Source organism: Euphorbia lathyris, chromosome 8 (assembly GCF_963576675.1).
Source record: "Euphorbia lathyris chromosome 8, ddEupLath1.1, whole genome shotgun sequence".
Classification (NCBI taxonomy): domain Eukaryota; kingdom Viridiplantae; phylum Streptophyta; class Magnoliopsida; order Malpighiales; family Euphorbiaceae; genus Euphorbia; species Euphorbia lathyris.
Genome location: NC_088917.1, coordinates 37,771,142 through 37,798,353, shown reverse-complemented (window position 1 = coordinate 37,798,353; position 27,212 = coordinate 37,771,142). Strand labels below are relative to the sequence as shown.

Here is a 27,212-nt window from a genome sequence, read left to right as displayed (position 1 = left end):
TTCTACTATCATATGTATACATAATTAATACATATTGAGTTGTTGGTAACATCCATTTAATATGATAGACACCCATTACTTTGGTGATATCCATTAAATAATTATTAACATAATTATAATTTTTTTTTTTTTGAAATCACATAATTATAATTATTCATAACAAAATTATTTTATTTTCATGTGAATGACCAAATAATAATAATAATAATAAAAAAAGTGAAATGAAGGGCAAAGTAGACATATGGGAGGAGACATGAAGGAGTCGAAAAATCAGAAGATACGCGAGAGGGAGAGAGAGGTTTATAGGTGGTACTGGCTGAACAGAATGATTCGCGTACCCTTCAATTTTCATTATTAGCAATAGAGTCTCAAAACATTTTTCTTTTCTTCCCTACATTCGCTCCCATTTTCCTTCCTTTTCTACCCTATCCAAACACGCCTTACAACTTACATACTTCCCCTTCCTATTTTTTTTTTCCTCCCTTTAACCCAGAAAAACTCGCTCTGACTGGGATTTAATCACCCGGAGAAGATCACACCTTTTCGCTCTTTGAAACAGGCCATGTCTTGGAGACGCTTAATCACGCAGGTCAGTTCATAGTTTGCATCTTAGATTACTTGCCCGGTATATTCCTTTAGGTCTTTCCTTTCTCATTTTTTTTTTTAATTTAGGGCTTTTAAATGCCCTAAGCATGATTGTTAATTAGTACTAATTACGGAGTTTAATTCAACGCCGCTATTTAGATTCACTATGAAATCGAGGTGTATTGAAGAATAAACTGTTTCCTGCATTATTTAGTGTTAAAGCTGTATCTTTTTCTTTTCTTATTGCTGGGGCAAGAAAGGGAAACTAAATTTAGGACGCTCATCTGCTTTCTATTTGCTTTGGGGCTTTATCGGGAAATAACTTCCTCAGCCTAAAGTTGTTTTCCTTGGCTTAGGAGTCTCTGTATCTTCATGTTTTGTGAGTAAGCTGCTATCATCACCAGAGGCATCATCTTGTTGTATTTGCTTCGAATTCTGAAGCCTTCTGGGGAATTGCTCTTGATAAGTACATACATTTGAACATTTGTGGCATGGTTTAATGAATTGGATCTACTTCGTCTGGCTGAAGAATGATCATAGGTTTCTTGCTATTGCTATGTATGGGGCCTGATTACAAATATGAAAGAAAAATGAAAAGTTGATGTTTGCAATTATGAGTTTCAAAGCTCCATTTGACATGAATTGAGTATACGAGATTGCAGATTTGGCATAATATAGCACTTCGCCAATTTTTTGCTTTGCACACAATTCCAGATATTGCTTTCATTTCAAATTCATGCTTATCCAAACCCAATGAAAAATCTTGTATTTTTCAGAGCTTCTTGTATCTGCTGTTGAACGTGCACAATATCTTTTTGTCATTGTAGTTTTAAGAGTCATTAGCATGGCAGCTAATACTTTTGCTAAATTCCTATGTTTACTGTTATGGCCAGTTATAATTGCATATTCCCATATATACTGATATGACTACTTATAATTGTATATAGAATAAAAGTTCTAAACTCTTAGTGCATGAAGTTGTTTGACATAGTCGGATGAAGCATATAGATGCTGTATGTTGTTTTATTAAATCTTTGTTGTTCAGGAACCCACCAGCCTACCCTGAACCCTTTCTTTTTCTTTTTTCTAAACCTCTTTCCTTCTCTTTCCTTTTCTTTCCCCTTAATATGGAGAATGTGTTTTGACAGGTTTCACAGCATCAGTCAGAGTTGAGACAATTCAAAAATTTGTTGGTTGGAAATTACTTTCCCGCCAACAAGATCGGAGGTGGTGCAGGTGTGTTATCTATCTTATCGACATTTATGTTTTCATTTAAGAATATTAGTTCTACTTTTTTTTAACCAAATGTATCTCTGGTATCACATACCATTTATTGCACCCCTGGCTCAGATGTGGATACATCATTTCATGTATGGAACCTTGGTTTTTATTTATGTACTGAAGTTGCCATGTCCATCTCAACATACCATGTTAACCTTGGGAAAATCAACATCTGTCCACTTCTATTTTTATTTTTATTTTTGGGTATTTGCTGCCAAGGCTTTAAGAAACATTTTGAGTCTCTTTTCTTATCTTTTTTATTTGGGTGCAGGAAACAGGCTGTTAAATGCTGAAAGAAGGTACCAGTCAAGGTATGTTGGTAATTTAGCTCGCAGGGTGCGTGATACTGAAGAAGTTAGCGATGTTGCATACCTTAAGGAACTTTCCTACCGGAATGATCCTGAAGCAGTAATAAGACTATTTGAAAATCAACCATCATTGCATAACATCCCATCAGCTATTGCCGAATATGTTAAGGCATTAGTCAGGGTTGACAGGCTGGATGAAAGTGAGTTGTTTAGGACCTTGCAGAGAGGTGAGCCTGGGACTCTGTTGTTTCTGTTTATAAATGTTCTTCTCATTCTTACGTTTTACAGTATATTCGTGTATTTATCAGGTGGCTTGCATTTGAATATGATAATATAATCATTTACCATAGCTAGAAAATTATGCATGGTTTTTGTGAGGGCCTTTTTAAGCCATCATTATCCTTTTCTCCAAGATGCATGTTATTGTTTGTATTATCTTTACATTTTCCATATTTGGGTTTATGGCTGTTCATGCCATGAAAGGGTTTGTTGTCTTTTCCTACTGGTATTTGTATAATTGATTTGTTGCCCATGATTATTAACTCATTACGTTTTCTCTACTGTAAACATTTTGAGCACACAACGTATTGTTGAACTACTTATTCTCTTGATTGTGTTGTCTTAGATAAGGCATTTCCTTGATGAACAGTTATTCTGAAAATATATAATTTTGCAAGTGAAAGGTGCATTAAGAAAATGTCTTTCTATTGATAAAAATGCAAAAAGCGTGTTTGCCTGCTTAAAGAAGCCATGAAATTTCTAAAATAATTGATAAGATGATATTAAAAAAAAAATACACTGCTAGTATCTAATAGTACCTGTCACATATGCTCGTAAAGTTCAGGGACCAAAAGCATAATTTGGCAATTAAGTTAGTTAATGTCTGTTATTTCTGTTATGTTGTTAGTTGTTTCAGCATTGTGTTGCTGGCCTTTTATTCCCTAAGGCTTCTAGAAGCTATCTGTGATTTGGACTGTAGTTGGTTGTTAGACAGCTGTAATTTGGACTGTAGCTGGTTGTTAGACAGCTGTACAGCTGCACTAACTGTTTCCAAATTCTCTCCTATTTAGAGAATGAGGATTGTAACGAATTGGTTATGCAAAGTTTAATGAAAATTATTCCTTTCTCTCTCTATTCTTCTCTCTTCTATCTTCTTCCATTCTTTCTATTCTTCTCCTCTTACTCTCATCCCTGACCTCAGAACCTAGGTTTTGACATTGGTATCAGAGCTCAAACCTTCCTCGGACAAAGTCTTGTATGGTAAATAGGCAATATAAAAAAACCCGCGCGGCAACTAAGGCTCGTCAGGAACCCATGGCTACACTTGAGCAACAATTTCAAGCTCTTTCAGCTCAGATGATGGAGAGAGCAGAGAAGACGGCTCACCAGGTGCAAATGATTCAAGATAAGATGACAGATATCCAAGCAGCTCAGCAGCAGCGAATGGACTCCATTTGCTTGGATCAGGCACAGCTTCGTAAGGATCAAATGGTCACCCAACAAACCTTAGAGGAACTCAACAAATCTGTGGCGACCATTGCCAAGATCGTTCAGCCACGAGCTGGATCTCCTCAAAGATCTTCTTCCATTCCTGGCAAGGACAAAGGGGTTCTTGGAAGTTATCCAGGCACAAACCAGGTTGGGGAATCTTTTATCAGAGTTCCATATTTCAACAAAATGCTGCCAAAATGTGAATTACCACATTTTGATGGAACTGATGTTGAAGGTTGGGTGAGCAAATGCCAGAAATATTTTCAGTTGTTCGAAGTAGCAACTGAAAAAAAGGTGGAATTAGCAGGTCTCTACCTGCAAGGAAAGGCTGATAAATGGTACAAGAATTGGATTCAAGAGAATGGAGAGGCCAACTGGACTACATTCATTGAAGAAATTTCTAAGCGATTCCAAGACACTGAAGTAGAAGATGTGGTGGAGGAATTACAGAATCTCAAGCAAACCTCTACAGTATTACACTACCAGGAACAATTTGAGACTCTTAAGCTCAAAATGGAGAAGGTATTTCCCTCAATCACTCCAGATTACTATGTTAGAAGTTTCATCTCTGGTTTAAAGCCTGAAATCAGGTCAGCAGTTAGGTCTAGCCGGCCTACTGAGAGATCTACTCAACCATTAAGTATGCAAAACTTCAAGAAAAGCATCTCAAAGAACTCATTGAGGCAATAAAACCTAAAACTAAACCCATTTTCACCCCTAAACCATGGAATCCATCCTTTAACCCTTCCTCCAAAACCCAAAACCAACCTAATCCTACTGCTACCACCATACCAAAACCTCCAGACCCTAAACTAGCCACTAATACCAACTTTAAAAGAACACCAAGACTGTGTTGGAAGTGTGGAGATAAGTTTTTCCTTGGTCACCAGTGTACCAATAAGAAGTTGAATATGTTGAACTTAGAAGGAGAAATGGGAGGTGAAGAAGGGATCACAGAAGAACCTGAGATTGAACCTGTTGGTGCAGAGATTTCCGAAGGCCAAGAGACGATTAACTTGTCGGTTAATGCCTTGGATGGAGGCTTGGCAGATGGCACATTTAAGCTCAGGGGAAGTTTAAATAAAAGACTCATTACTATATTGATTGATAGTTGGAGTACACACAGCTTTGTGAATCACAAGCTGGCCTTAGAAGCTAAATTGCCCCTTATCAAAGTGAAACCAGCAGCCGTATCTGTTGCTGATGGGAGACAACTCCTTGCCAACTCTAAGTGTGAAGAATTGTGTTGGTCAATGCACAATTCCAGGTTCACTTTTGCTGTTAGGACCCTGGAATTGGGGGACTATGACCTTATCCTCGGGACTGACTGGATGAGGCATCACACACCTGTGACTTTTGACTTTGAGGGCAACAAGCTCATCCTTCACAAGGATCAACAAGCCTTGGAGCTAAAGGGCATTTCTGAAACAGTGACATCAAAGGTATTATCTCTGAAATCCTTGAACAATTTGATTTCTAAAGGGTGGAAAGGAGTTACATCTAGGTTATTTTTGATGTCCTTGTCTGATGTGACCCAACCTATTGAATTCTCTAAGCACTTACCAACTGTATCACCCACATTTCAACCTCTCATCACAGGTTACACTCATTTGTTCACTCCCCCGACTCAATTACCTCCTACCAGGACTCATGACCATGCCATTCCCTTGAAGAATGCCACTGATCCCATAAATGTCAGACCATATCGATATTCCCATTTCCAAAAAAATGAGATAGAGAAGCTAGTGACTGAAATGCTTATTAATGGAGTCATACAACCCAGTCAAAGCCCCTATGCTTCCCCAGTCCTTTTAGTCAAGAAAAAAGAAGGAACATGGAGATTCTGTGTGGATTACAGGGAACTAAACAAGGCCACTATCAAAAATAAGTTCCCAATTCCAGTAATTCAAGAATTGATAGATGAACTTAAGGGTGCTACTGTGTTTTCTAAAATTGATCTTAGAGCAGGGTACCATCAGATTAGGATGAAACCTGAGGATGTGCCTAAGACAGCTTTTAGAACCCATACAGGACACTATGAGTTCCTAGTCATGCCTTTTGGGCTAACAAATGCCCCTGCCACCTTTCAGTCTCTAATGAATAGCATCTTTGCTCCTTACCTTCGAAAATTTGTCCTAGTATTCTTTGATGATATCCTAATTTATAGCAAAACTGAAGAACACCTTTATCACCTTAATCTGGTTTTTCAAATATTAGAGGCTCACAAACTTTTTGCTAAGGGCTCCAAGTGTGAGTTTGGTGTGTCCTCTGTTGCCTATTTGGGCCATATATTATCAGCTGCAGGTGTTGCCACTGATCCTGCTAAGATAGATGCAATGGAGAAATGGCCAATTCCAACTTCTTTAAAGAGTTTGAGAGGATTCTTGGGCCTCACTGGCTACTATCGAAGATTTATCAAAGGATATGGCCTCATCAGCAAACCCTTGACAGAGTTATTAAAGAAGGACAACTTTCATTGGTCCCAGGAAGCTGAGACAGCCTTTCACCATCTCAAGAGGTTAATGACCACTGCACCAATTCTATCCCTGCCTGATTTCAACAAACCCTTTGTGTTAGAATGTGATGCAAGTGGCACAGGGATTGGGGCTGTGTTAATGCAGGATGGGAAGCCTATTTGCTACTTGTCTAAGTCCTAAGCCCAAGGAACCAGAGGCTTTCTGCTTACGAAAGAGAATTACTTGCCATTATGCAAGCTTGTACAACCTGGAGGCACTATCTAGAGAATTCCACATTTGTCATCAAGACTGACCATGAAAGCATCAAGCACCTCTTAGAGCAGAAGTTGCACACCTACTTGCAACATAAGGAATCTCTAAACTGCTGGGGTTGGACTACACTATCCAATACAAGAAAGGAGTGGAGAACAGAGTTGCAGATGCTCTGTCAAGACAAAATGAAGAGCAGATCAAGGTTATGGGTAAGGTCAATGCCATCACTGTCCAAGTCCCTACTTGGCTGGAAGAACAATCTTATTCATCATCTAGCCATACAACCAGATTCCAACTCAGCATATTCATTCTCCAAGGGGCTCCTCAAATATCACACCAGACTCTATATTGGGTCTTCTACTCAACTGAGAGAGAAAATTATGGCTGCTTGTCACAATTCTCCTATTGGTGGGCACTCTGGAGTTAAGGGTACTCTCACAAGGTTGCAACACCATTTTTATTGGCCTCACCTGTCACAAACAGTCACTAAGTGGGTCTCAACTTGTGACACTTGTTTAAGATGTAAAGCAGACCATTCTGCTTACCCAGGATTGCTTCAGCCCTTGCCTATTCCCAATGCTGCTTGGCAGGACATAGCAATGGACTTTGTGGAAGGACTTCCTAAATCTCAAGGGTTTGATACCATCCTAGTAGTGGTGGATAGGTTCTCAAAAGGACATTTTGTGGGGCTTTCTCATCCCTTCAATGTTGCCGTGGTGGCTCAACACTTCCTAGATCACATTTTCAAATTACATGGCATACCAAGGTCAATAGTTACAGATAGAGATCGCATCTTTACAGGGGTGTTTTGGAAGGAGCTAATGAAATTGTTAGACACTCAGTTGATGTTCACAAGTGCCTACCATGCTCAGACTGATGGCCAGTCTGAAAGGCTTAATCAATGTCTGGAAGGGTACTTAAGAAATATGTGCTTTCTACAACCTAAGACCTGGTATAAGTGGTTGAGTTTGGCTGAGTTCTGGTATAATTCTTCTTACCATAGCTCAATTAAGATGACACCCTTTGAGGCATTATATGGAGTTGTTCCTAGACTACCTATTCTTCCATCACAAACATCTCAGGTGGTTTCTGTTGAGGAGTTATTGCAGGAGAGGAGAGTGATGATTGATCAACTGAAGGAAAGTTTGGCTAAGGCTCAAAACAGAATGAAACAATTTGCAGATGCTAAACATTTTGATAGGGAATTTGCAGTAGGAGATTTTGTGTTCCTCAAGCTCCAACCTTATCGCCAGTCTTCCATAGCTAGTCGTTCTTCTCTCAAGCTTTTTGCACGATACTATGGGCCCTATGAAGTGTTGTCACACGTGGGAAAAGTAGCCTATAAGTTACAGCTTCCTGCAGAAAGCCGCATCCATAATGTCTTTCATGTCTCGCTATTGAAGAAGCAACCAGCACCTGCAGTCACTCCACTCACTACTCTACCTCCAACCTATGAGGGGGAAATTGTCATCACTCCAGCTCGGGTCTTAAATACAAGGAATGCCATCAAGGGTGATACCTCTGTCCCTCGGCTGCTAATCCTTTGGGAGGGTCTTCCTACAATTGACTCTACCTGGGAAGATGCTGCAGTGATTGAAGCACAGTTTCCGGAGTTTTTCCATTCTTGGGGACAAGAATGTAGTGAAGGAGGGGGCATTGTCACATATGCTCGTAAAGTTCAGGGACCAAAAGCATAATTTGGCAATTAAGTTGGTTAATGTCTGTTATTTCTGTTATTTTGTTAGTTGTTTCAGCACTGTGTTGCTGGCCTTTTATTCCCTAAGGCTTCTAGAAGCTATCTGTGATTTGGACTGTAGTTGGTTGTTAGACAGCTGTAATTTGGACTGTAGCTGGTTGTTAGACAGCTGTACAGCTGCACTAACTGTTTCCAAATTCTCTCCTATTTAGAGAATGAGGATTGTAACGAATTGGTTATGCAAAGTTTAATGAAAATTATTCCTTTCTCTCTCTATTCTTCTCTCTTCTATCTTCTTCCATTCTTTCTATTCTTCTCCTCTTACTCTCATCCCTGACCTCAGAACCTAGGTTTTGACAGTACCTTTGAAGAAATGCAATCATTTGCATATATTTATAGAAAAATTAACAAGGCTGGTAGATTATCCAAGAAAATTTGATGTTCTGTCTTTGAGCAGTAGAGAGAAGTAAAATAAAAAAAAAAGAGAAGTGTTAGAGGAGGCACTGGTTCATGTTTGAGCAGTGAGAGATTAATGAACTATAATGGAGGGTTGTAAAAGCATTAAAGAAAAAACAAAAAGTAGCTGGCTGTGTAAACATGCAGAATTTGTCCTCAGTTACTGTCATAGTATTTAAGCCATGAGAAAGTGAGTACTAGGAGAAACTATTCCTTAAAAGAACAAAAGATCTTTCTTGATCAATCTCTTTGCTCCCTCATTCTTCGGGTATCATAAAATTTAAGTATATGTATTGTATTTAGTATATTGGATATTTATTATAAAATTTCGTTTATGTGAATCCTAATGCTTATGGCCTAAAAAATCTCTCTCAATCCAAGGCCTAAAAAAATCAGGCCAAGTGAATATTTGCGAGAAGAAATTGCAGTAAGGGTCGGAGAAGGACAATCACTCATTCTTAAGTCCATAGAGTGGGAGGGTAGCGCAGTACAATGGTTTGGTCCACCGTTTGAGGCTACTTAAATTTTTTTACTAATTATCATGAGTTGAACTTTTGAGTTTCAAGCAAGTTGAATTAAAGCAGTGCCTCTATTCGCTGTAAACTTCTAAGCACTGTTGTTAGAATCTTACGATTCACGATTCGAATATTCAGCTCTATTTCGAGCCGAATCTATAGGGTGAATCTAAATTTGTAACAGAATCTTACGATTCGCGATTCGAATCATACGTTTCGATTCAACTCTATTTCGAGCCGGATCCTCATCAGCATTCATAAAAAACTTCAACAACACTAACTACTAAACTCACTCTCCTATAGTCCGATTGTTATTTATTAAGCTATCAACTCAAACTAGTTCCATTCAAGTTGACAAAAAGCTCAAACTCTCTATATCCACTAAGTTATTGAATAGAGTCTGATTTGTGAATTAGTTTTATTAGTATTGCATTTGCATTAGATTTGAATTTTAAGTAATTGGTTGATATGATTTCTTTTTTGACATTAAAATTGCATTTCTAGACTAATATTTGCAGTTCAACATGGTAATATTTTATTTTTTATAGTATTATGAATTTGAGCTGAATCTTACAATTCGATTCACGAGTTACACGATTCACAAAATGTGAGTTTCGATTTGATAACTATGTTTCTAAGGATAAAAAATGCATGTGGTTTGCCCTATTTGCAAAAACAGGCCTGTGGTTTAAAAGTTGGCAAATACAGGTCTGTGATATGTTTTTCTTACAAAACAAAATATTTTAAATTACACAGTTAAGTCCTGAGAGGGCGAGCCTTGGCGCAACGGTAAACGTTGTTGTCGTGTGACCAAGAGGTCACGGGTTCGAGTCTTAGGAGCGGCCTCTTGCCAAATAAATTGGCAGGGGAAGGCTTGCCCCCAGTACACCCTTGTGGTGGGACCCCTCCCCGGACCCTCGCTCAGCGGGGACGCGTAGTGCGACCGGGCCGCCCTTTTTTTTTTTACACAGTTAAGTCCTGATGACAATCAAGGACATTTTTTTAAAAAAAAAAAAATTGCATTTACATATTGACAAAACACAGACCCCCAAATCGAATTGCTGCTGTGTAAAATGAACTTAAGCATCAATTTAGTTCATAAACTGTCAAATTAGTTAGAAAACATAAAATGTCCGCTATATGATTTATGGTTCTGATTTAGGGGGGGTTGTGTTTCGGGGGACTTGTTTTGTCCATTTGTAAATATAATTTTTTTTTAAGATAAAACTTCACTTGGTTGTAATTAGAACTTAACAGTATAATTTAATGCACTTTGTAAACAAAACATACCACAAACCACTATTTGCAAACTTTTAAACCATTTGCCTGTGTTTGAAAATAGGACAAACCACATACATTTTTTTTGTACTTCTCCCAATACTTAAAGTGCATTTTAAAAACTTAAAACTGCAAGGTTCTGAGTTTTATACTTTCAATGACCAGTGTTGTTGAATGGAATCTTATTTGTGCGAATATGGAGGGAGTTCCTCATGTCTTATTTTTGAGTTCCAAGTCTTTCACTTAGCAGTTAACTTGTTGGTTTTTGTTCATTCCTCAACCTTTGATGCTTGTGCTTTATTAAGTTAAAGGTTTCCTCGAAATTTGTAGGCATTTCAACTGCAGGAAGGGAAGAAGAGGGCCTAGGAGGTCTTTCCGCTTTCAAGAATGTTGGAAAATCTACAAAAGATGGGGTTCTAGGGACTTCTGCTGCACCTATTCATATGGTTGCTTCAGAAGGAGGGCATTTTAAAGAGCAGCTCTGGCGTACTGTCCGTACTATTGCACTTGCTTTTCTGTTGATTTCTGGTGTTGGAGCACTTATTGAGGACAGAGGAATCAGTAAAGGTATCATTAAACGTTTCTATTTCAATACACCCCTATCGTTCAATTCAGTTACAAACTCAAATCGGTTAAATCTTTCTCTTTTATTTGCTGTACATGATCTGTTAGGACTTGGTCTACATGAGGAGGTTCAACCTAGCATAGAAGCTAATACTAAGTTTAGTGATGTAAAGGGTGTTGATGAGGCAAAGGCAGAGCTTGAAGAAATTGTTCATTATCTCCGGGATCCAAAGGTAATAGCCTTGTGCCATCATACTCAATAATCATCCACTTCTGTAGCATAAAATATCTGTTTTTGGGTGAATACTTGATAAAGATCCTGTGAAAGTACAGCAATGAGTTTATTTTGATGTTTTAACAATCTTAAATGCAAATATTGAATTTGAATTACTGGCTCCACAATCTTCCTGTTTTCATGCCAAGTTGTTTTGATACTGTTACTATTATGATTCAGGTCAATGATTTAGGTTCTAGATTAAAATTTAGAATTTATTGTTGGCTCAATTACTGTAGATGGTTTGAACTATAATTCCATGATAAGTAGTACCAGCCTTTTTCCTTATTGCATGACAATTTGTAAGTTGCGAGTAAGATTGTTTTTTTTCTGGATTTTTTGTTTTCCCTGGTCGTAGCGCTTCACTCGTCTAGGTGGCAAGCTGCCAAAAGGTGTTTTACTAGTTGGCCCACCTGGAACTGGGAAGACAATGTTAGCAAGAGCTATAGCCGGTGAATCTGGGGTTCCTTTCTTCTCACAGAGTGGGAGTGAATTTGAGGAGATGTTTGTGGGTGTTGGAGCGCGAAGAGTGAGGGATCTTTTTGCTGCTGCAAAGAAAAGGTCACCATGTATAATATTTATTGATGAGATTGATGCTATAGGGGGAAGCCGTAACCCCAAGGATCAGCAGTACATGAAGATGACTTTGAATCAGTTGCTTGTTGAATTGGATGGCTTTAAGCAAAATGAAGGAATTATTGTAATTGCAGCAACAAATTTTCCAGAATCACTGGACAAGGCCTTGGTAAGGCCTGGACGTTTTGACCGACATATTGTTGTTCCCAATCCAGATGTAGAAGGAAGGCGGCAGATTATGGAAGTCCACATGTCAAAGGTATTCTTCTCCTCCTTTAATGACATTTAAAGCACCTTTTTTTTTTTCTGGCCTTAATAAACATATCTGAATGAACTATTTATCAGTTTTTGAACATAAGCGTTTATGGTGTAGCATCTGCATGCTTGTGTTTTTATATATATATTTTATCACATTATGGCCTGGAGGTAAATATGGGTTGGGCTGTATGTTCATTTATAGCATTGTTTGCATGCACTTATCATGCCTAAATCAAGCACATGGGTAAACCATATCCTGTATAATTTGTCTCATATCGTCCTCTTGTTCAATTGTTAATATTAATTCCATTATCATTTGTTATTTTGATGATTATATTGCAATCACATAGAATTAATATTTCATGTCATTTGATAATCTTTGTTTAGCCTGGGATTTAATCATATGCGCAATGTGGTTCAGACTGGGATTGTACTACAGTACTGGTGTTTACTGATTATCTTTGTGGTCTAGGATAGTTCCTTTTTCTTTTTTGCTAGGGAAAGAATCACCAGTTTGATTGATCTTCACATCTTTCTCTGGTTGTTGTTATTATAACTCGTGCAAACATGACTGTTTATTTTGAGATTGCAGGTCTTGAAGGCGGATGATGTGGACTTGATGATCATTGCTCGGGGAACTCCTGGGTTCTCAGGTGCTGATCTTGCAAACCTGGTTAACATTGCTGCTCTCAAGGCTGCAATGGACGGTGCTAAAGCTGTAACGATGGATGATCTCGAGTATGCAAAGGATAAGATCATGATGGGAAGTGAACGAAAGTCAGCTGTAATCTCTGATGAATCACGAAAGTTAACTGCTTTCCATGAGGGTGGGCATGCTCTCGTGGCTATTCATACTGATGGAGCTCTTCCTGTTCACAAGGCAACTATAGTTCCTAGAGGTATGGCTCTGGGCATGGTGGCTCAATTGCCTGACAAGGATCAGACGAGTATATCAAGAAAGCAAATGCTTGCTCGGCTTGATGTTTGTATGGGTGGACGTGTTGCAGAGGAGCTTATCTTTGGAGAGAGCGAAGTTACTTCAGGGGCATCATCTGATCTCAAACAAGCTACTAAGCTTGCAAGAGCAATGGTTACTAAGTATGGCATGAGCAGAGAAGTTGGGGTCGTCGCGCACGATTACGATGACAATGGGAAGAGCATGAGCACTGAGACCAGACTTCTTATTGAGAATGAAGTGAAGAATCTTCTGGATAGGGCTTACAACAATGCAAAAAGGATCCTCACCACTTATAGCAAGGAGCATCACGCACTAGCTAATGCGCTACTTGAACACGAAACTCTTTCAGGAAGTCAAATCAAAACTCTGCTTGCCCAAGTCAACTCTCAGCAACAACCACAGCATCAGCAGATAGTTACACCAAAGGAAAGTTCACAATCTAACCCAATGCCTCCATCGACTCCTAATGCAGCAGCGGCATCTGCAGCTGCAGCGGCGGCATCTGCAGCTGCTGCAGCAGCAACTGCAGCAGCTAAAGCAAAGGGCATTGCTCCTGTTGGATCTTAGCATAAAGGATATTGCAAGGCCTGCTCCCAAGTGGCCATTCATTCCAATTCAATGTGCATATAGTGAATTTTACTAAGCTTTTGTGATCTCAGAGAGGTTCTTAGGTTGATTGCTGCCAGAGAGGTTCTGTTCTGTTTGTGTATTTTGATGAGTCTTGAGTTGGACAACAAACTCAATGGCGATAAAGTAAACATGCCAATCCTAGCAATATATTCATACTGTAGGAGAAGCCTCTCTGGAACTCCGGTGGCCTTTTTTTCTTTTTTCTTTTTATGGATTCTTCTAATAGAGTTGCAATAAAGTTTAATTTAGGATAAATTATATACAAGAAATTATCTAGTTCCGATCTTTTCTTATACCTCTTATCTTTTAATTATCAAATGTTTAATGCAATGCAAAAATATATATTGCTCAATCTATGAGATGCTGCCTATTCTTCAGGTTTTTTCCCCTATTGATGTCCTTCGATTGAAATTTATTCAGGAAAGTTACAAATGTAACAAATTTACGTCTGGGGTTGAACTTACCCTTAGTGAACACCTGAACCTGTTAGATCTAGGTTTACTGAGGGTCATAGTAAACATTTGGATTTAGATTTAGCGAGTGTTGACTTGAACCCTGAATAATTTTACTATTCGAATAAATCAACTTTACTGATAAGCCTAGATTTAAGTTATTCAGGTCCAATTAAGCATTAACATACAAATGATTTAATGAGATATATTAAGAAGTTGTAACACAAGAACAACACTTCCGTAGAACAACAAAAACAATCAAGACTTTGGAATGTAAGGCGGTTTGTATAATTTGTAAATTCAAACATTTCATCAAAAATTATTATTGTGCTATTCATATTAAAAGAGTGATTTGGAGTAATTAAAAATGCTAATTTTGCAAGTATGATTTTGCAAATTAACTAAACAACAAGTATTGTTTGGCATAATTAACTCACAAATCCTTTAACTGCAAACTTCACAAACCTTAAACTCATGTTTGCAAATTTTTATTGAAAAATTATAAAATTGGATCAAATTAGAGGCTCATTTACATATTTAGACCAATTACCATCTAGACTATTTATTTGTGACTTTCCCAAAATACCTCAAACCTTTCATCTTCCTCTCTTCCTTTCTATCGTTTCATCTTCCTATTATTGTGCGAATCTTTCATCATTATTTCATCTCCCTCCTTTTTCTTCATCTCTTTGTTTCTTTCTTCTTGTGCGAATCGAAGACATCGGTTTTCATCTTTCTGTTTTTTCTTCATCTCTTTGTTTCTTTGCAGAAACGATTTTTTCTACGTTTATCATATGTTTATTATCGATTTCAATGGCAAAAGGTGCAAACTCATCCACTGAACTAGTATTTTCTCTAGAAAATGAGTTCGCAGAATTAGTTTGCTTCGCAGATTTCGCAATATGCGAAGCAAGCTCATCCACTGAAGTAGTATTTTCTCCAGAAAATGAGTTCGCGGAATTAGTTTGCTTTGTAGATTTCGCAAAATGCGAAGCAAACTCATTTACGAGAAGTTGTACACGTTCCAGCTCAGTCACAAGATTTCCATACCGCCTTTGCAAAGTTTGTTCTAGTTCTTTTTGCTTGTGAACTTCCTCTTGAAGGCCATTAATTCTGTACATACATGTTCATATGTTGGACTGAGCGGGGCTCGGGCCGGGCCTAATCAGGTTTATCATGTAGTTACTTTGTCCAAGCGCAGTCCAACCCACACTAAATTTATATCGGGCTCTGGCCGAGCTAGGTTAGACTATAAAAAGTATTTTCCAAGCCCGAGCCATCTAATATATTAATATTAAAAATAAATTAAAAACAAAATAAATTATTTCTAATTTAATTATATAATTCTTTAATTGATGTAATATCAATTTTAATAAGACTTGGTCTTCAGGTATTCATTGAAGATACAAATGAAGATGGTAGTGTCCATGTCCTAAATCTAATTAATTAATTTCTTCAAAAAAAATCTAATTATATATATATATATAAATATATATATATATATATATATATATAATTGGATCCGGCCGGGCCGGGCTCACTTGCGATTTTGAGACAAATCCCAAACCAAATCCATTTTATGTGCGGGCTTAATCAGGCTTGGACCGGACCGGACCGTGCCAACCATTAAGTATGAATGTCCAAACCCAACCCATGAAGGACGGGCCTGAACGGGCCAATGGGTTTATGAACATGTCTAATTTTATATGACTTTGCCGATTTTTCTTGCTTCTGTAGAGTCTGGAAGCACTCCAATTAGGATTTATTGTGGTACACTGGTGCTCATGCTATTGCTGGGGTTTAGGGTTTGAATTATTGTTGCAATTTTGTTGTAAATTTTGATAATGTTATGTTTTTTTTTTATGTCATTTTGCTATACATGTTTACTTATGTATATTTTAGGCAAATAACAAAATATACTACTTCACATTTTTTCCGAAATTGATTTAAGTCGCATTAAAAGAGCACTACATTTTATTAAAAAGCATTAAAGGGGAGTCATTACGGTTATCACTTAAACCTATATAAATACCACTGCAATAAGGCATCAAAAGATACACACTATCTAAACTCTACGTGTGATTACAGATTATTTTCTCAAGTACATTACTGATTTAGGCATCGGAGTGCCCCCAATCGAACACAACGGCACCTCACGATAACATTATTCGGTGTTAAAAAATCAACGTGATATCATATATTATTAACAAATTTATCCTTATATTATTAATTAGTTAATTTATATAGATGTGTTTTAGTTAAGTTCTTATATATTTCTTTTATAATATTAATGTAAGTATAAAAAGTAATATTTATATCTTGTTCAAAACAAGTAATATTAAATAATAACATAATAATATTGTTATTTAGTATATTTTAATTAAAGGTTGATAAGTGCATTTGGCTATGATTTTGGAGGAAATGGGAGGAATGTGAGCAATGCCAATAATTTTATATGGGAAATTATAAAAATAAGAACTTAATAACTTTTTAATTAGACAATTGTGAATAAATTTGGAAGATATAAAAAAGATTGAAGCTTCATAATTGAAGGGGTGCATACAAAAAAATCCGTAAAACTCAAAAACTGGAAAACCAAATCGAATCACCAAACTGATGGATTAGTGTGCGGTTTTTAATTTTAAAATAGTGGTTAATCGTTACCGCGGTTAACCGAAACCGACCGAATTCAATTAAATGTATAAATATATATTTATTTATATTTATCCTTATACATATAATTATATATTATCCCAATTAAAATAAAGGGTAAAATACAAAAAAAATGCTCGTGGTTTACCTCATTTGTAAATAGAGGTCCGTGGTTTAAAAGTTTGCAAATAGAGGTATGTGGTATATTTTTTTTTACAAAATAAAGTATTTAAAATTAAACTTTTAAGTAATTGATGACAATAAGAGCGTTTTTTAATTTTTTTCAATTATATTTATATATTGACAAAACACAGATCCCAAAATCAAATTGAAACAGTGTAAAATGAATTTAAATATCAAATTAGTTTATAAACTGTCAGATTAGTAAAAAACGTAAAATTCCACCATATTATATATTGTTTCGATTTAAGAAGTTGCTTTTTTCGGGGTTATGTTTTGCTGATATGTAAGAATAATTTTTTTGAAGATAAAAATGTCTTTAGTTGTAATCAGAACTTAACTGTGTAATTGTAATACTTTGTTTTGTAAATAAAGCATACCACAGACCTTTATTTGTAAACTTTTAAACCATACATCTATTTGCAAAATAGGCAAACCACAGACATTGTTTTCGTACTTTTTTCTAAAATAAATACAGGGATCAATAGCAAAAATTTAATAAAAACACTAATGATTTCCAGTGACTAAGACTCAATGATGGAATATTTCACCCCAAATGTCGCGGTACTATCAAATTTATCACAAAGTAGATAATTAGTGAAATTAATATACATGGATAGGGTTTAGTTGGTAAATCACGGAGGATACGAATTCTGACCCAAAAATATAGTAATTTGATGCCTTAAAGATTTGCTGTAAGGGAAAATGTAGTGTCCAATCCATAGTCCACATATAATGCATGCACATCTCTCACCATTGACCTGCCGTCCACTCACAATAAAAAAATTAAGATTTTTTTTTTGAAATAGGACTTTTGTTATTATTTTTATTTTTATTTACTACAATGGTTAGAACCTGAAATAAAAAGTTATCTGATAAAAATAATTGGTTAACCGATTGGTGGTTAACTAAATTTAGTAGGCTAGTGTATTATTAGTGTTTTTAAAAAACTGATAAAATAATTTACCGACCAAATTAATTTTAATGGACGGGTTAATTGACTACGTGCACCTAATTGATGATGTAAATGAGTACCCTAACCTAAGATAAATAGAACTCCCCATAATGAAGAAAATTAGTTGAATTGAAAAGATTTTCAGGGTTTCCGGTGAAGTTTGTCATACAGGAAGCATAAATGAAGAGGCCGACCCTTCAACAACTAGTTCAGACGCCAGGTGATTGAGTCCCCCTTTATCTTCCCAAACTCCATATTTTCCTAATAAATAAAATAAAGCAACCCATATCTGATATCTTCTCTAATTCTGAGATTCAATTGAGAAATGTGCAATATTGATATTCTTTCCATTTCGAAACTTTCCTATTAACATTGGCATCGCTTAGCTCTTTCAATGTTTATGTTGTTCCGGTGTCTACTAAGTCAAAAATCTTAGGAATTGAATCGAATCATTGCTGATTTTGATAATTTTTCTCTTCTTGGATCCGTCTTTAGCTGTTAAGCTGCAAAGAGTTGTTGTAGAGAACAAACATGGCGAAAAGCTCGTTGGCTTATTGCATGAAACAGGTTCCAAGCACCTTGTTATTATTTGCCATGGATTTCAATCTTCAAAGGTGTGATCAATTTCTGATATTTTACTTTTAAGATGAATTTTGCTTCTTCTTTTTTTGGTATACAATACAGTATTTTTTTTTTATCCCCCAACAGTCTTATTGTTGCGAATTTTGATGGTTTTAGAAACCAATGTTGAAGCTAAAACCACTCTTTCCACTCTCCGTGTGCAGGAAAGGATACCAATGTTGAATCTAGCTGTTGCTGTAGAGAACCAAGGCATCAGTGCCTTTCGCTTTGATTTTGGAGGAAATGGGCAAGTTTTTCTTTTTCTTCCTTTTCATTTCATCTGAACTTCAAATAACATATCTGTAAACATCAATTCTTCAACTTTCTACCGGAATTTGCCATTTTTATGTACTTCCAGTAACATATTTGTTTCAGCAATTTCCTTGTCTTTGGAAATGATACTTGTTTAAACACATCTGGTTGCCTTAGAGCATCTCCAACAGTCTCTTAAATTGGCTCTTAAGTTAAAATTTGAGGAGGAAGAATAAAAAATCAACTCCAACAGCCTCTTAGTGGCTCCTCAAATCACTAAGAGCCTCTACATCCTCTCTATTAATAGAGAGCATCTCTCCACCTCTTAGTGCTTCCTAACTTCATTTTTTAATAATAATTTATTATTGATGAATCTCTCTCCTCACACTATTGGTAATGTAACAATAAATAATAATCTTAATAATAAAATAATAAATAAGGAGTGAATATAAGGAGCATTGTTGGAGATGATATATCTTAGCCACTCTTAAATCACTAAGAGCCAATTTTTTATATTATTTTTAGAGAGTTCACTAAGAGTCTGTTGGAGATGCTCTTAGTTTGTTTTGGTATACAAGTTCTTTTTTGTCAAAATTGCTGGGTTTAGGACATACCTGAACCTAGTTGCTAAAACCATTGACAAAAACTTTCAACCTGTCGTTTCAGACGATTCCAAAGCTATAGGTTCTCTTAATTGAATCACCTTTCCTTGGTCTCTGTATGCTGCTGTGAATATTCCATAGAAGAGTGAGTAATTGCACCTCTGGTTGTAATGGACTATTCTATCCAAGGGTTAAATTTTTAGAGCCAGGTCCAACATACAAAAATACAAGCCTAGCCTAAAAGCCTCGGAGTTTCTTCATGAATGATAATTCATCTCAACTCCACAACATTTTACGTATTGAAAAAGAAAGTTTCTATAGGAAATAAGAGAGAGAGTGTGTGTGTGAGAAGAGAGCAAGGGTTGGATATGGATGGGCTTTTGGCTCACTACTGATCAAGCAACTTTTCCTTGAAACTTGACTTGATTGCCCCAGAATTCTTCCTATAATTTAGACTTGCATGCAAATCTTGAACAGCAAAAATCACTTGGATACTTGCTATATGCTTATGAAAGTGTTTTTGTCTTGTATTCCAGGGAAAGTGAAGGTTCATTTCAGTATGGTAACTATCATAGAGAAGCCGAAGATTTACGCTCAGTAGTCCAACACTTCCGCAGGCAGAAACGGGTGATAGGTGCAGTCGCTGGGCACAGTAAAGGTATGCTCATTATTTAATTATAGTTTGCAGAGAGAAAAACAGATGATAAGCACTCTATGTGGGATAAAATATGCTGTTGGATATGTATTTGCCCATCAAATTTTTCATTTTTTTTTCTAAAGTAAATGTGAGACTCTTTAGACCAGCATCTCGTATTTCTGTTGAGAACTTCTTTGCTTAAATTCGAAGCTGAAGTACTTAGGAATTTCAACCTCTAAGGAGAATCACTTTGATTTTTAGCCAATTCATCTAAAAACTATAATCAGAAATTATATTTTGGTAGCTCAAGGATTTGGCTATATAAGCAAAAGATCTTGTGATAAACTTTCTTGCTTCTTTTAAGTGCTCATGGGAAAAGGGTTTCATGTAGGAGGAAATGTGGTTCTTCTGTATGCTTCCAAGTACAATGATGTGAATGCAGTTGTCAATATATCCGGCCGCTTTGATTTGAAAAGAGGTATTGAGGGACGGCTGGGTAAAGAATTCTTACAAAGAATTAAGCAAAATGGATTTATCAATGTTTATAGTCGGAAAGGTAAGCTATTCGCTGTCTTTTTTGCACAAGTTGACAAATTTATCGTAGTAACCTTTTTTTTTAATAAGAAAAAGATGCATGTATTGATCATATATTCTTTACTATAAGGAAATATGCTCTTAGTATTTATTATTCATTGCAATGCTCATTCCCAGCATAAGTTTCTAATTTTCGTCTCTCTGCACTTTGCAGGAAGGTTGGAGTATTGTGTGACTGAAGAAAGTTTGATGGATCGTCTAACTACTGATACACATGCAGCCTGCTTATCGATTCATCCAGACTGCAGGTAAGAAATACCAGTGCCTATTGTTCTGATGCTGCATTTTCTTAATTATATTCTGATATTGTTTTATGGCTGTTGATTTTAGGGTGTTGACAGTTCATGGATCCATGGATAAAATTGTACCTGTTGAAGATGCTATGGAGTTTGCTAAGCTCATACCAAACCATGAATTGCACATCTTAAAAGAAGCTGATCATGAATATACTATGCATCAGAAAGAGTTGGCTTCAATTGTAATTGATTTTTTGATGGAAAGTTCCAATCTAGACAAAAACACTCATAACTTGCTTGTAAAAGATTATTCTTTTCGATCGCGGATATAAGAGTTTGGTTGAAATCAGCAGAAAAACAAAAAGTTTGTGTGTATGGGAACTAATAATGAACACTTTCCGAATGCTTACACCAGATATGTAATAAGTTCATGTTCCATTTCCCATATCTTTCAAGATATTACATTTACCACAATCTTATAGCGACATAAAACATTCTGCCACTCAGCTAGCAAAAACTGGAACTCCAGAGATATATTCATGAGTGGCTTGTGTAGATTATAACTTGAAATCTAAGGATCCATGTAAAGTTATATAGCAGACATCATCTCCCAAAAGCGAGAATGGGAAATGGACAGAACATCTAGCTCAACGAAGAGTATGCTTAATCAGGCTGCAACAGTCTTTGACTTGACTCCAATTTTTCTCCAAGAAACACTAGGCATTATCTGTTTAGTATCAACACGATCCTTGTACTGTATAGTAAAGTTGAGCAAGGAGTCGAGGAGAGAATCTGAAAGAAGGTGTGGTTTCAATCCCAACTCAACAAGTTTAGTGTGCTTGGCATTGTAGTAATGTTCTTCTGCCTCTACTCGTGGGTTGGGCACAGATATTGTTTTCACATCTATCCCAAGTTTCTCTCCTGCTCTTGTTACAAGAGAAGCAAGTTCATTGACAGAAAACTGCTCGGTAAATTGATTGAATACCCGAAACTCCCCAGGATTTGCTGGATATGCAATGGCAAGTTCCACGCATTGAACAGTATCCCGTATGTCAAGGTAGCCCCTGGTCTGAATCATACAAATTAAACTTTTAGAAAAAAAAAAAACTATTGAGGGCATTGTGACAGTAGTAGAAGGAATTTTACCTGGCCACCCTTTCCGTACACAGTGAGTGGATGACCAACAGCAGCCTGGACACAAAACCGATTCAATGCAGTTCCAAATACTCCATCATAATCAAACCTATTGCAGAGTTCATCGTGCATCTCTGTTTCATCCGTCCTCACCCCATAAACTACTCCTTGATTGAGATCAGTCGCTCTAATTCCCCAAGCCTTGCAAGTGAATGCTATATTATTGGAGTCATGGACTTTACTAAGATGGTAGAAAGAGCTAGCTTGCTTAGGGTAAGGCAAAGTATCTGTTCTCCCGTTATGGGTAATTGTTATATAACCCTCCTCAATATCAATGTTTGGTGTTCCATATTCTCCCATTGTCCCAAGCTTCACCAGATGACACTCCTCTCTGAATTCCTTTATTGCAAATAGAACATTAAGTGTCCCAATCACATTGTTGTTCTGAGTAAACACAGCTCTAGACCGATCAATCATTGAATAAGGGGCTGAACGCTGTTCCCCAAAATGGACTACAGCATCAGGCTCAAAAGAGTTGAATGTTTCAGATAAGAACTCAAAGTCGCAAACATCACCAATATAGAGTTCAATTGTTTTTCCAGTGAGAGACTTCCAACAACGGATACGGTTGTGGATGGAAGAGATAGGGGTCAGAGAGTCCAGACCAAGTTGGTGGTCAAAAAGACGTCGTACGAGGCTGTCAACAATGGCAACCTCATAACCCCTTTTGGAAAGGTGGAGAGCAGTGGCCCAACCACAGTAGCCATCTCCACCGATGACCATAACCCGCTGTGTCTTGGATGGTTGACCAAAGACTTGGTGGGAATCGGAGCTTGATTGAGTTGGAGCTTCTTGGCTTACAGGTACAGCAGTTGCATGGACAACACAACTCTTTCTCGGTCTCTCTCTTTGCAACACAACCCTTGTAAAAGGAGATTTAGAGGTTTGCAATGTGAGAAAGGTAGAATATATTGTTGATTGGTTCGACGGTTGAGAGTAAGCTCTGCAGCTAGGGGACAACTTTAAGGAACAAGAAGTTGATAGCAAATGCGCCATAATGGTGTTTGGATGTACTATAAAATATGCACACACACCTGCAAAAAGATCAAAGGGTATTAAAAGAATGACACAGCATTCACGATTTAACTTCAGGCAAGAACTATGTTCAGGCTACATAAAAGAGAGGCAGAGATGGAGAGGAAGTGTCAAAATCCAAAGAGCTAGTAACAGCATTAATATATCAGAGATATATATACTGTTAGATTAGACTCCAAAAAATTTCAATGCATATGAATTCCATCAAAGTATGTTACACAGAATCTAGAATCATATTCAAGAGACATGTGGTACTAAAAAGCAAACTAAAAAAACTGAGACAAGACATCAATCCATTAGGGTTCATGTATGTTTATAGAATCTGTTATACCTACAAAAAGGGGGAAACGAAGTTCAAATGTCAGGAAAGCGGAAATATAACATGTTTTGTGTAAACTAAAAGGCACCCAGATAAATAACCTTCAAAAACTGCAAGAACGATGAACATCTGTGCTAGTAAATTCTATGTTCGTGATACAAGTCCGCTTCTTTCAATTAGAGACAAACCAAAAAGATTCGAAGCATATGATGTTAAATTTGGCACAAGAAAATAGAAAAACAACCTACATTTTACATATTCTCAATCTCAACCTCATAAAACGATAACATCCCAGATTCATCACTAATCTTATACATTTTGAAATCAAACTTTGAAAAGACAATTTTATCAGGTTTTCATAGAATCAGTAAAGTCAAAGTTCCATATAAGAAAGAAGAAAAATCGCAGGGAAACAAGAAGAGTAATTTATAGGTTCGTACACTCCACAGATAAAGAAAAATTCAAGGATGATCACTCTCCCATACCATAGAGGAAGGGGGAGCAACAAAGACAAAATTCAGTATTGAGTTAGCCAATTTTACTTTGAAAAGTTAAAAATAAAAGATGGGAGGAAATAGATTACCAAAACTGGAGAATTGATACAGGCAGGTGAAGCAATTGTTGAGGAAGAATAGGGTTGAGCGAGGAGCTTGTGTTAGGTTTTTCTGTTCATGGAAGAATCGAAAAAGGAAATGCAGGCATATTCGGTTTTAGCTTTATCCATACATTAATTTTTTAACTGGAACTGTTTTAAATGAACTAGTCCCGGCGGAACGACTAATGAAAATGCTCTTTAACCGGGCCTGAGCTTCAAATGCAAAAGCCCAGCCCAGCAAATATATCGTTAGTATATAGGGTCAAATACATGAATATCATAAATAAGTACAAAATTACAACTAAATCATATCACCAAACTTAATTCTTAATATTTCATTATTCTCTATATATTATGATTTTACACTATAATTTAAAAAATTTAGACTCTAATTCATAAATTATAAACCCTAAAAAATATATTTTAGACTCTAATTTATAAATTCTAATCCTTAAAAGTACTGATTTTACTAGTTTGACATAATCCAAAATTATAATTTGACATTGTTGTAAATAGTTTTTAAAAGTTGAATTTCTGTGTAATTTTCCCTAGTATATATTTATGGATAAATTACACAATAATCAGGATTGATGAATTATTTATTCTTTTAAACAAATTTATTAAAATATTAATTCTGGTGGTTTTTTTAAAAACTTCTTTTTTCTCTATAAGTAACTAACTGAAAATTTGATAAAAACAAAATTAAAGTTATGATATTCTGATATTTTAAGATTTAAAATCGTGTATAATGATAAAATGCATAAAAATGATTTTCATAAATGTAAATAAAAATTAAAATCTGATTTTTGACATAATTTCTTCTATATTTATATGACGAAATTACATCAAATTTTTTAACATTTTATTTACATTAAACAAAATCTTTTTCTTTATTTTATCATTGTATAATTTTAAATCCTAATCATAATATCATAATTTTATTTTTTTTTTTTGTTAAAACTTTAGTTATAAAAACCATTAGATATGATTCTACATGTTATTTTTAGTTTTAATTTACGAGAATGTGACATTTAGATAAATTTGTTTTAAAATATAAAACACTTGTAAATAATTCATTCAATCATGAATATTATGTAATTTACCCTATTTATATAGCAAAATTGAAATTTGTACCTAAAACGAGAAGTATGTGTTAGTATGAATAAGATCAAATGGTTTTTATTCCTTTCTACCGTATGGAATAAAGACTTCGTTAATTTTGTCTCAGCACAAATTTTATATTTATGTTTATAATCAATTTGAAATGAAGAGATATGTTCTAAATTAATTAATCTGCGCAAAGCGTTATAATTAACATGAATAAATCTACTATGCCATAAGTTAAATTTCTCAATGAAATAAGCAGAAGAAACAATGTTTTTATTAATATTCATTGTATTGGACTTAAAAGAAATTGCATTAAATTTCCACAATCCATTGGATACATAACCCTCACCCACATGCATTCCACCCTTAGAACAAATTAAACTTTTCAGCTTCAAAAATCATCTTAAAGTTGTGAGCGCTAAGGAGGCTTCCTGAAACCAGGTTCTTTCGAATGTTAGGCACGTGTAAGACATTTTGCAGCTTTATTTATTTTCCAAAAGTCATCTTTAGAATCACAATTATGGTTCCATTGATCTTAGAGGTAGAAGAATTTTCCATCAAAAGCTTCTCTCCGATTTTAGGAGTCAGGTCAACAAAGGACTCTTTGTCACAACAAACATGACGTGTGGCACTTGTATCCAGTCACCACTCCACTAGGTTGGAATCAACCATATTGACTTCGAACCCCAACACAAAGGTCGATATCAGATACATCCTTTGTAATAGCTTCCATAATGTTTGCTTTATTCGGCTTGACCCTTTTTGGTACTCTACAATCGGATGACTTGTGGCCCATCTTGTTACAGTTGAAGCATTTCCCATTGAACTTTGGCTTCTTTGAAATACCACCTTTAAGGCCTCATTTAGTCCCATGTTGAGGCTGTTTTACCTTCTTAGAGTCTTTCTTGACCTCCATTATATTTGCTCTAGCCATATATTGACTGGCTACGTTTGAGACTTTCTTCTCAATGCCTCTGTAGTCTTCCTCAATTCAGAGTCTAACAATTCATGAACAATCATTTCCTTTAATTTATGTTTAAGGTAATTTTTGAAGTCTTTCCATCCTGGTGGTAATTTTTCTATTATTGCAGCCACTTGGAAAGATTCACTAATTACCATACGTTCGACACGTATTTCATGGATAATGAGCTGTAATTCTTGTACCTAACTTCCAACTTTCTTGGAATCTACCATAATATAATTCAAGAATCGTCCAACTAAGAATTTCTTAGCACCTGCATCCTCTAATTTATATTTATAGTCCAGAGATTCCAAAAGTTCCTTTGCCCTTTTTTTAATATTATAAACACTGTAAAGTGCATCAGTTAAACCGTTTAAAACATAATTCCAGCAAAGGAAGTCAGATTTTTTCCATGCCTCTACAACCTTGAAGGCGGTAATAAGATCTACCTCATCCTCTCTGATAACAGGAGGATCATCCTTCAAATATTTTGCAAGATTTAACATAGTCAAGTAAAACAACATTTTTTGTTGTCATGTCTTGAAATTCACACTAGTGAATTTCTCCGGCTTTTCGTTGTGGCTAATAGGCCAATTGGTAAGGCTAGACGTGGAGCCTCAGAAATGACTGTTGGTTCCTTCAACCAGATGGAACAACACTAACAATTCCAGCCATTTACTATATGAAATCGGAACAAATAAAGTTAGTAAAAAATACAATACGTTTGACAAAATATAAATTAACAAGAAACAAACAACAAAAGAAATTAAAGTTCGTTTATATATTTTAATTAATGTTCGTTCAAGAAAAATAATTAGAGTTCGTTTATATTTTTTCCAAACAGTCCGTAAAGTCCGTGGTCAAGATATAGTCTGCAAAGTCTGCAGTGAAGGTACAGTTTGCAAAGTCCGTAGTCATGGTAATTCAACATTTAAAGTAACCTTGTCCGCCTTTTACAAAATAGATAAAAATTCTATCTTAAGATTGTTAGATAATATTAATCCAAAAAGAAAGGCGAACAAGATAACCGCTTTAATAATATGAAATTACAATAAAATAATTAAAGTTACAGAATTCTTGCAACCTTCATTTTGGAACGAAAATGAGTAGAGAAAACATTGAAGCCTATAGACAGTTTCCTTAAGACAGAATTTGCTCGCTACGGAACAATCGTCTCCCAAGATACAACAACAAACTTGAACAAACTCTAACGTGTATAGA

General features: G+C 35.9%; 3 protein-coding genes across 3 annotated transcripts; 2 read left to right on the top strand and 1 right to left on the bottom strand.

The window, feature by feature from the left end:
• The first annotated feature begins 282 nt into the window (after positions 1-282).
• Positions 283-13,892, top strand: LOC136203104 (ATP-dependent zinc metalloprotease FTSH 4, mitochondrial). Its single transcript, XM_065994162.1, has 7 exons — positions 283-589; positions 1,734-1,821; positions 2,138-2,401; positions 10,670-10,906; positions 11,012-11,136; positions 11,536-12,012; positions 12,604-13,892. The coding sequence occupies exons 1-7, from the start codon at positions 563-565 to the stop codon at positions 13,534-13,536; spliced, it is 2,151 nt and encodes a 716-aa protein (XP_065850234.1). The 5' UTR covers positions 283-562; the 3' UTR covers positions 13,537-13,892.
• Positions 13,893-17,946: 4,054 nt separating this feature from the next.
• Positions 17,947-21,223, top strand: LOC136202411 (uncharacterized). Its single transcript, XM_065993012.1, has 7 exons — positions 17,947-18,058; positions 18,334-18,452; positions 18,624-18,706; positions 19,850-19,971; positions 20,342-20,506; positions 20,699-20,792; positions 20,875-21,223. Exons 1-7 carry the CDS (start codon positions 18,019-18,021, stop codon positions 21,110-21,112), a joined length of 861 nt encoding a protein of 286 aa, XP_065849084.1. The 5' UTR covers positions 17,947-18,018; the 3' UTR covers positions 21,113-21,223.
• Positions 21,199-24,074, bottom strand: LOC136202410 (UDP-sulfoquinovose synthase, chloroplastic). The gene is made up of 3 exons (XM_065993011.1): positions 23,912-24,074; positions 21,927-23,008; positions 21,199-21,849 (listed from the first exon to the last, which is right to left on the bottom strand). The coding sequence occupies exons 2-3, from the start codon at positions 22,968-22,970 to the stop codon at positions 21,448-21,450; spliced, it is 1,446 nt and encodes a 481-aa protein (XP_065849083.1). The 5' UTR covers positions 22,971-23,008; positions 23,912-24,074; the 3' UTR covers positions 21,199-21,447.
• Positions 24,075-27,212: the final 3,138 nt, after the last annotated feature.

Coding starts and splice junctions, on each gene's coding strand:
- LOC136202410 (XM_065993011.1), bottom strand. CDS start 22,970: ATGGCGCATTTGCTATCAACTTCTTGTTCCTTAAAGTTGTCCCCTAGC. Junction 21,850..21,926: donor TGTACGGAAAGGGTGGCCAG/GTAAAATTCCTT, acceptor TGTATGATTCAG/ACCAGGGGCTACCTTGACAT.
- LOC136203104 (XM_065994162.1), top strand. CDS start 563: ATGTCTTGGAGACGCTTAATCACGCAG. Junction 11,137..11,535: donor ATTATCTCCGGGATCCAAAG/GTAATAGCCTTG, acceptor CCCTGGTCGTAG/CGCTTCACTCGTCTAGGTGG. Junction 12,013..12,603: donor TGGAAGTCCACATGTCAAAG/GTATTCTTCTCC, acceptor TTGAGATTGCAG/GTCTTGAAGGCGGATGATGT.
- LOC136202411 (XM_065993012.1), top strand. CDS start 18,019: ATGAAGAGGCCGACCCTTCAACAACTAGTTCAGACGCCAG. Junction 18,059..18,333: donor ACAACTAGTTCAGACGCCAG/GTGATTGAGTCC, acceptor ATCCGTCTTTAG/CTGTTAAGCTGCAAAGAGTT. Junction 19,972..20,341: donor AGTCGCTGGGCACAGTAAAG/GTATGCTCATTA, acceptor GGTTTCATGTAG/GAGGAAATGTGGTTCTTCTG.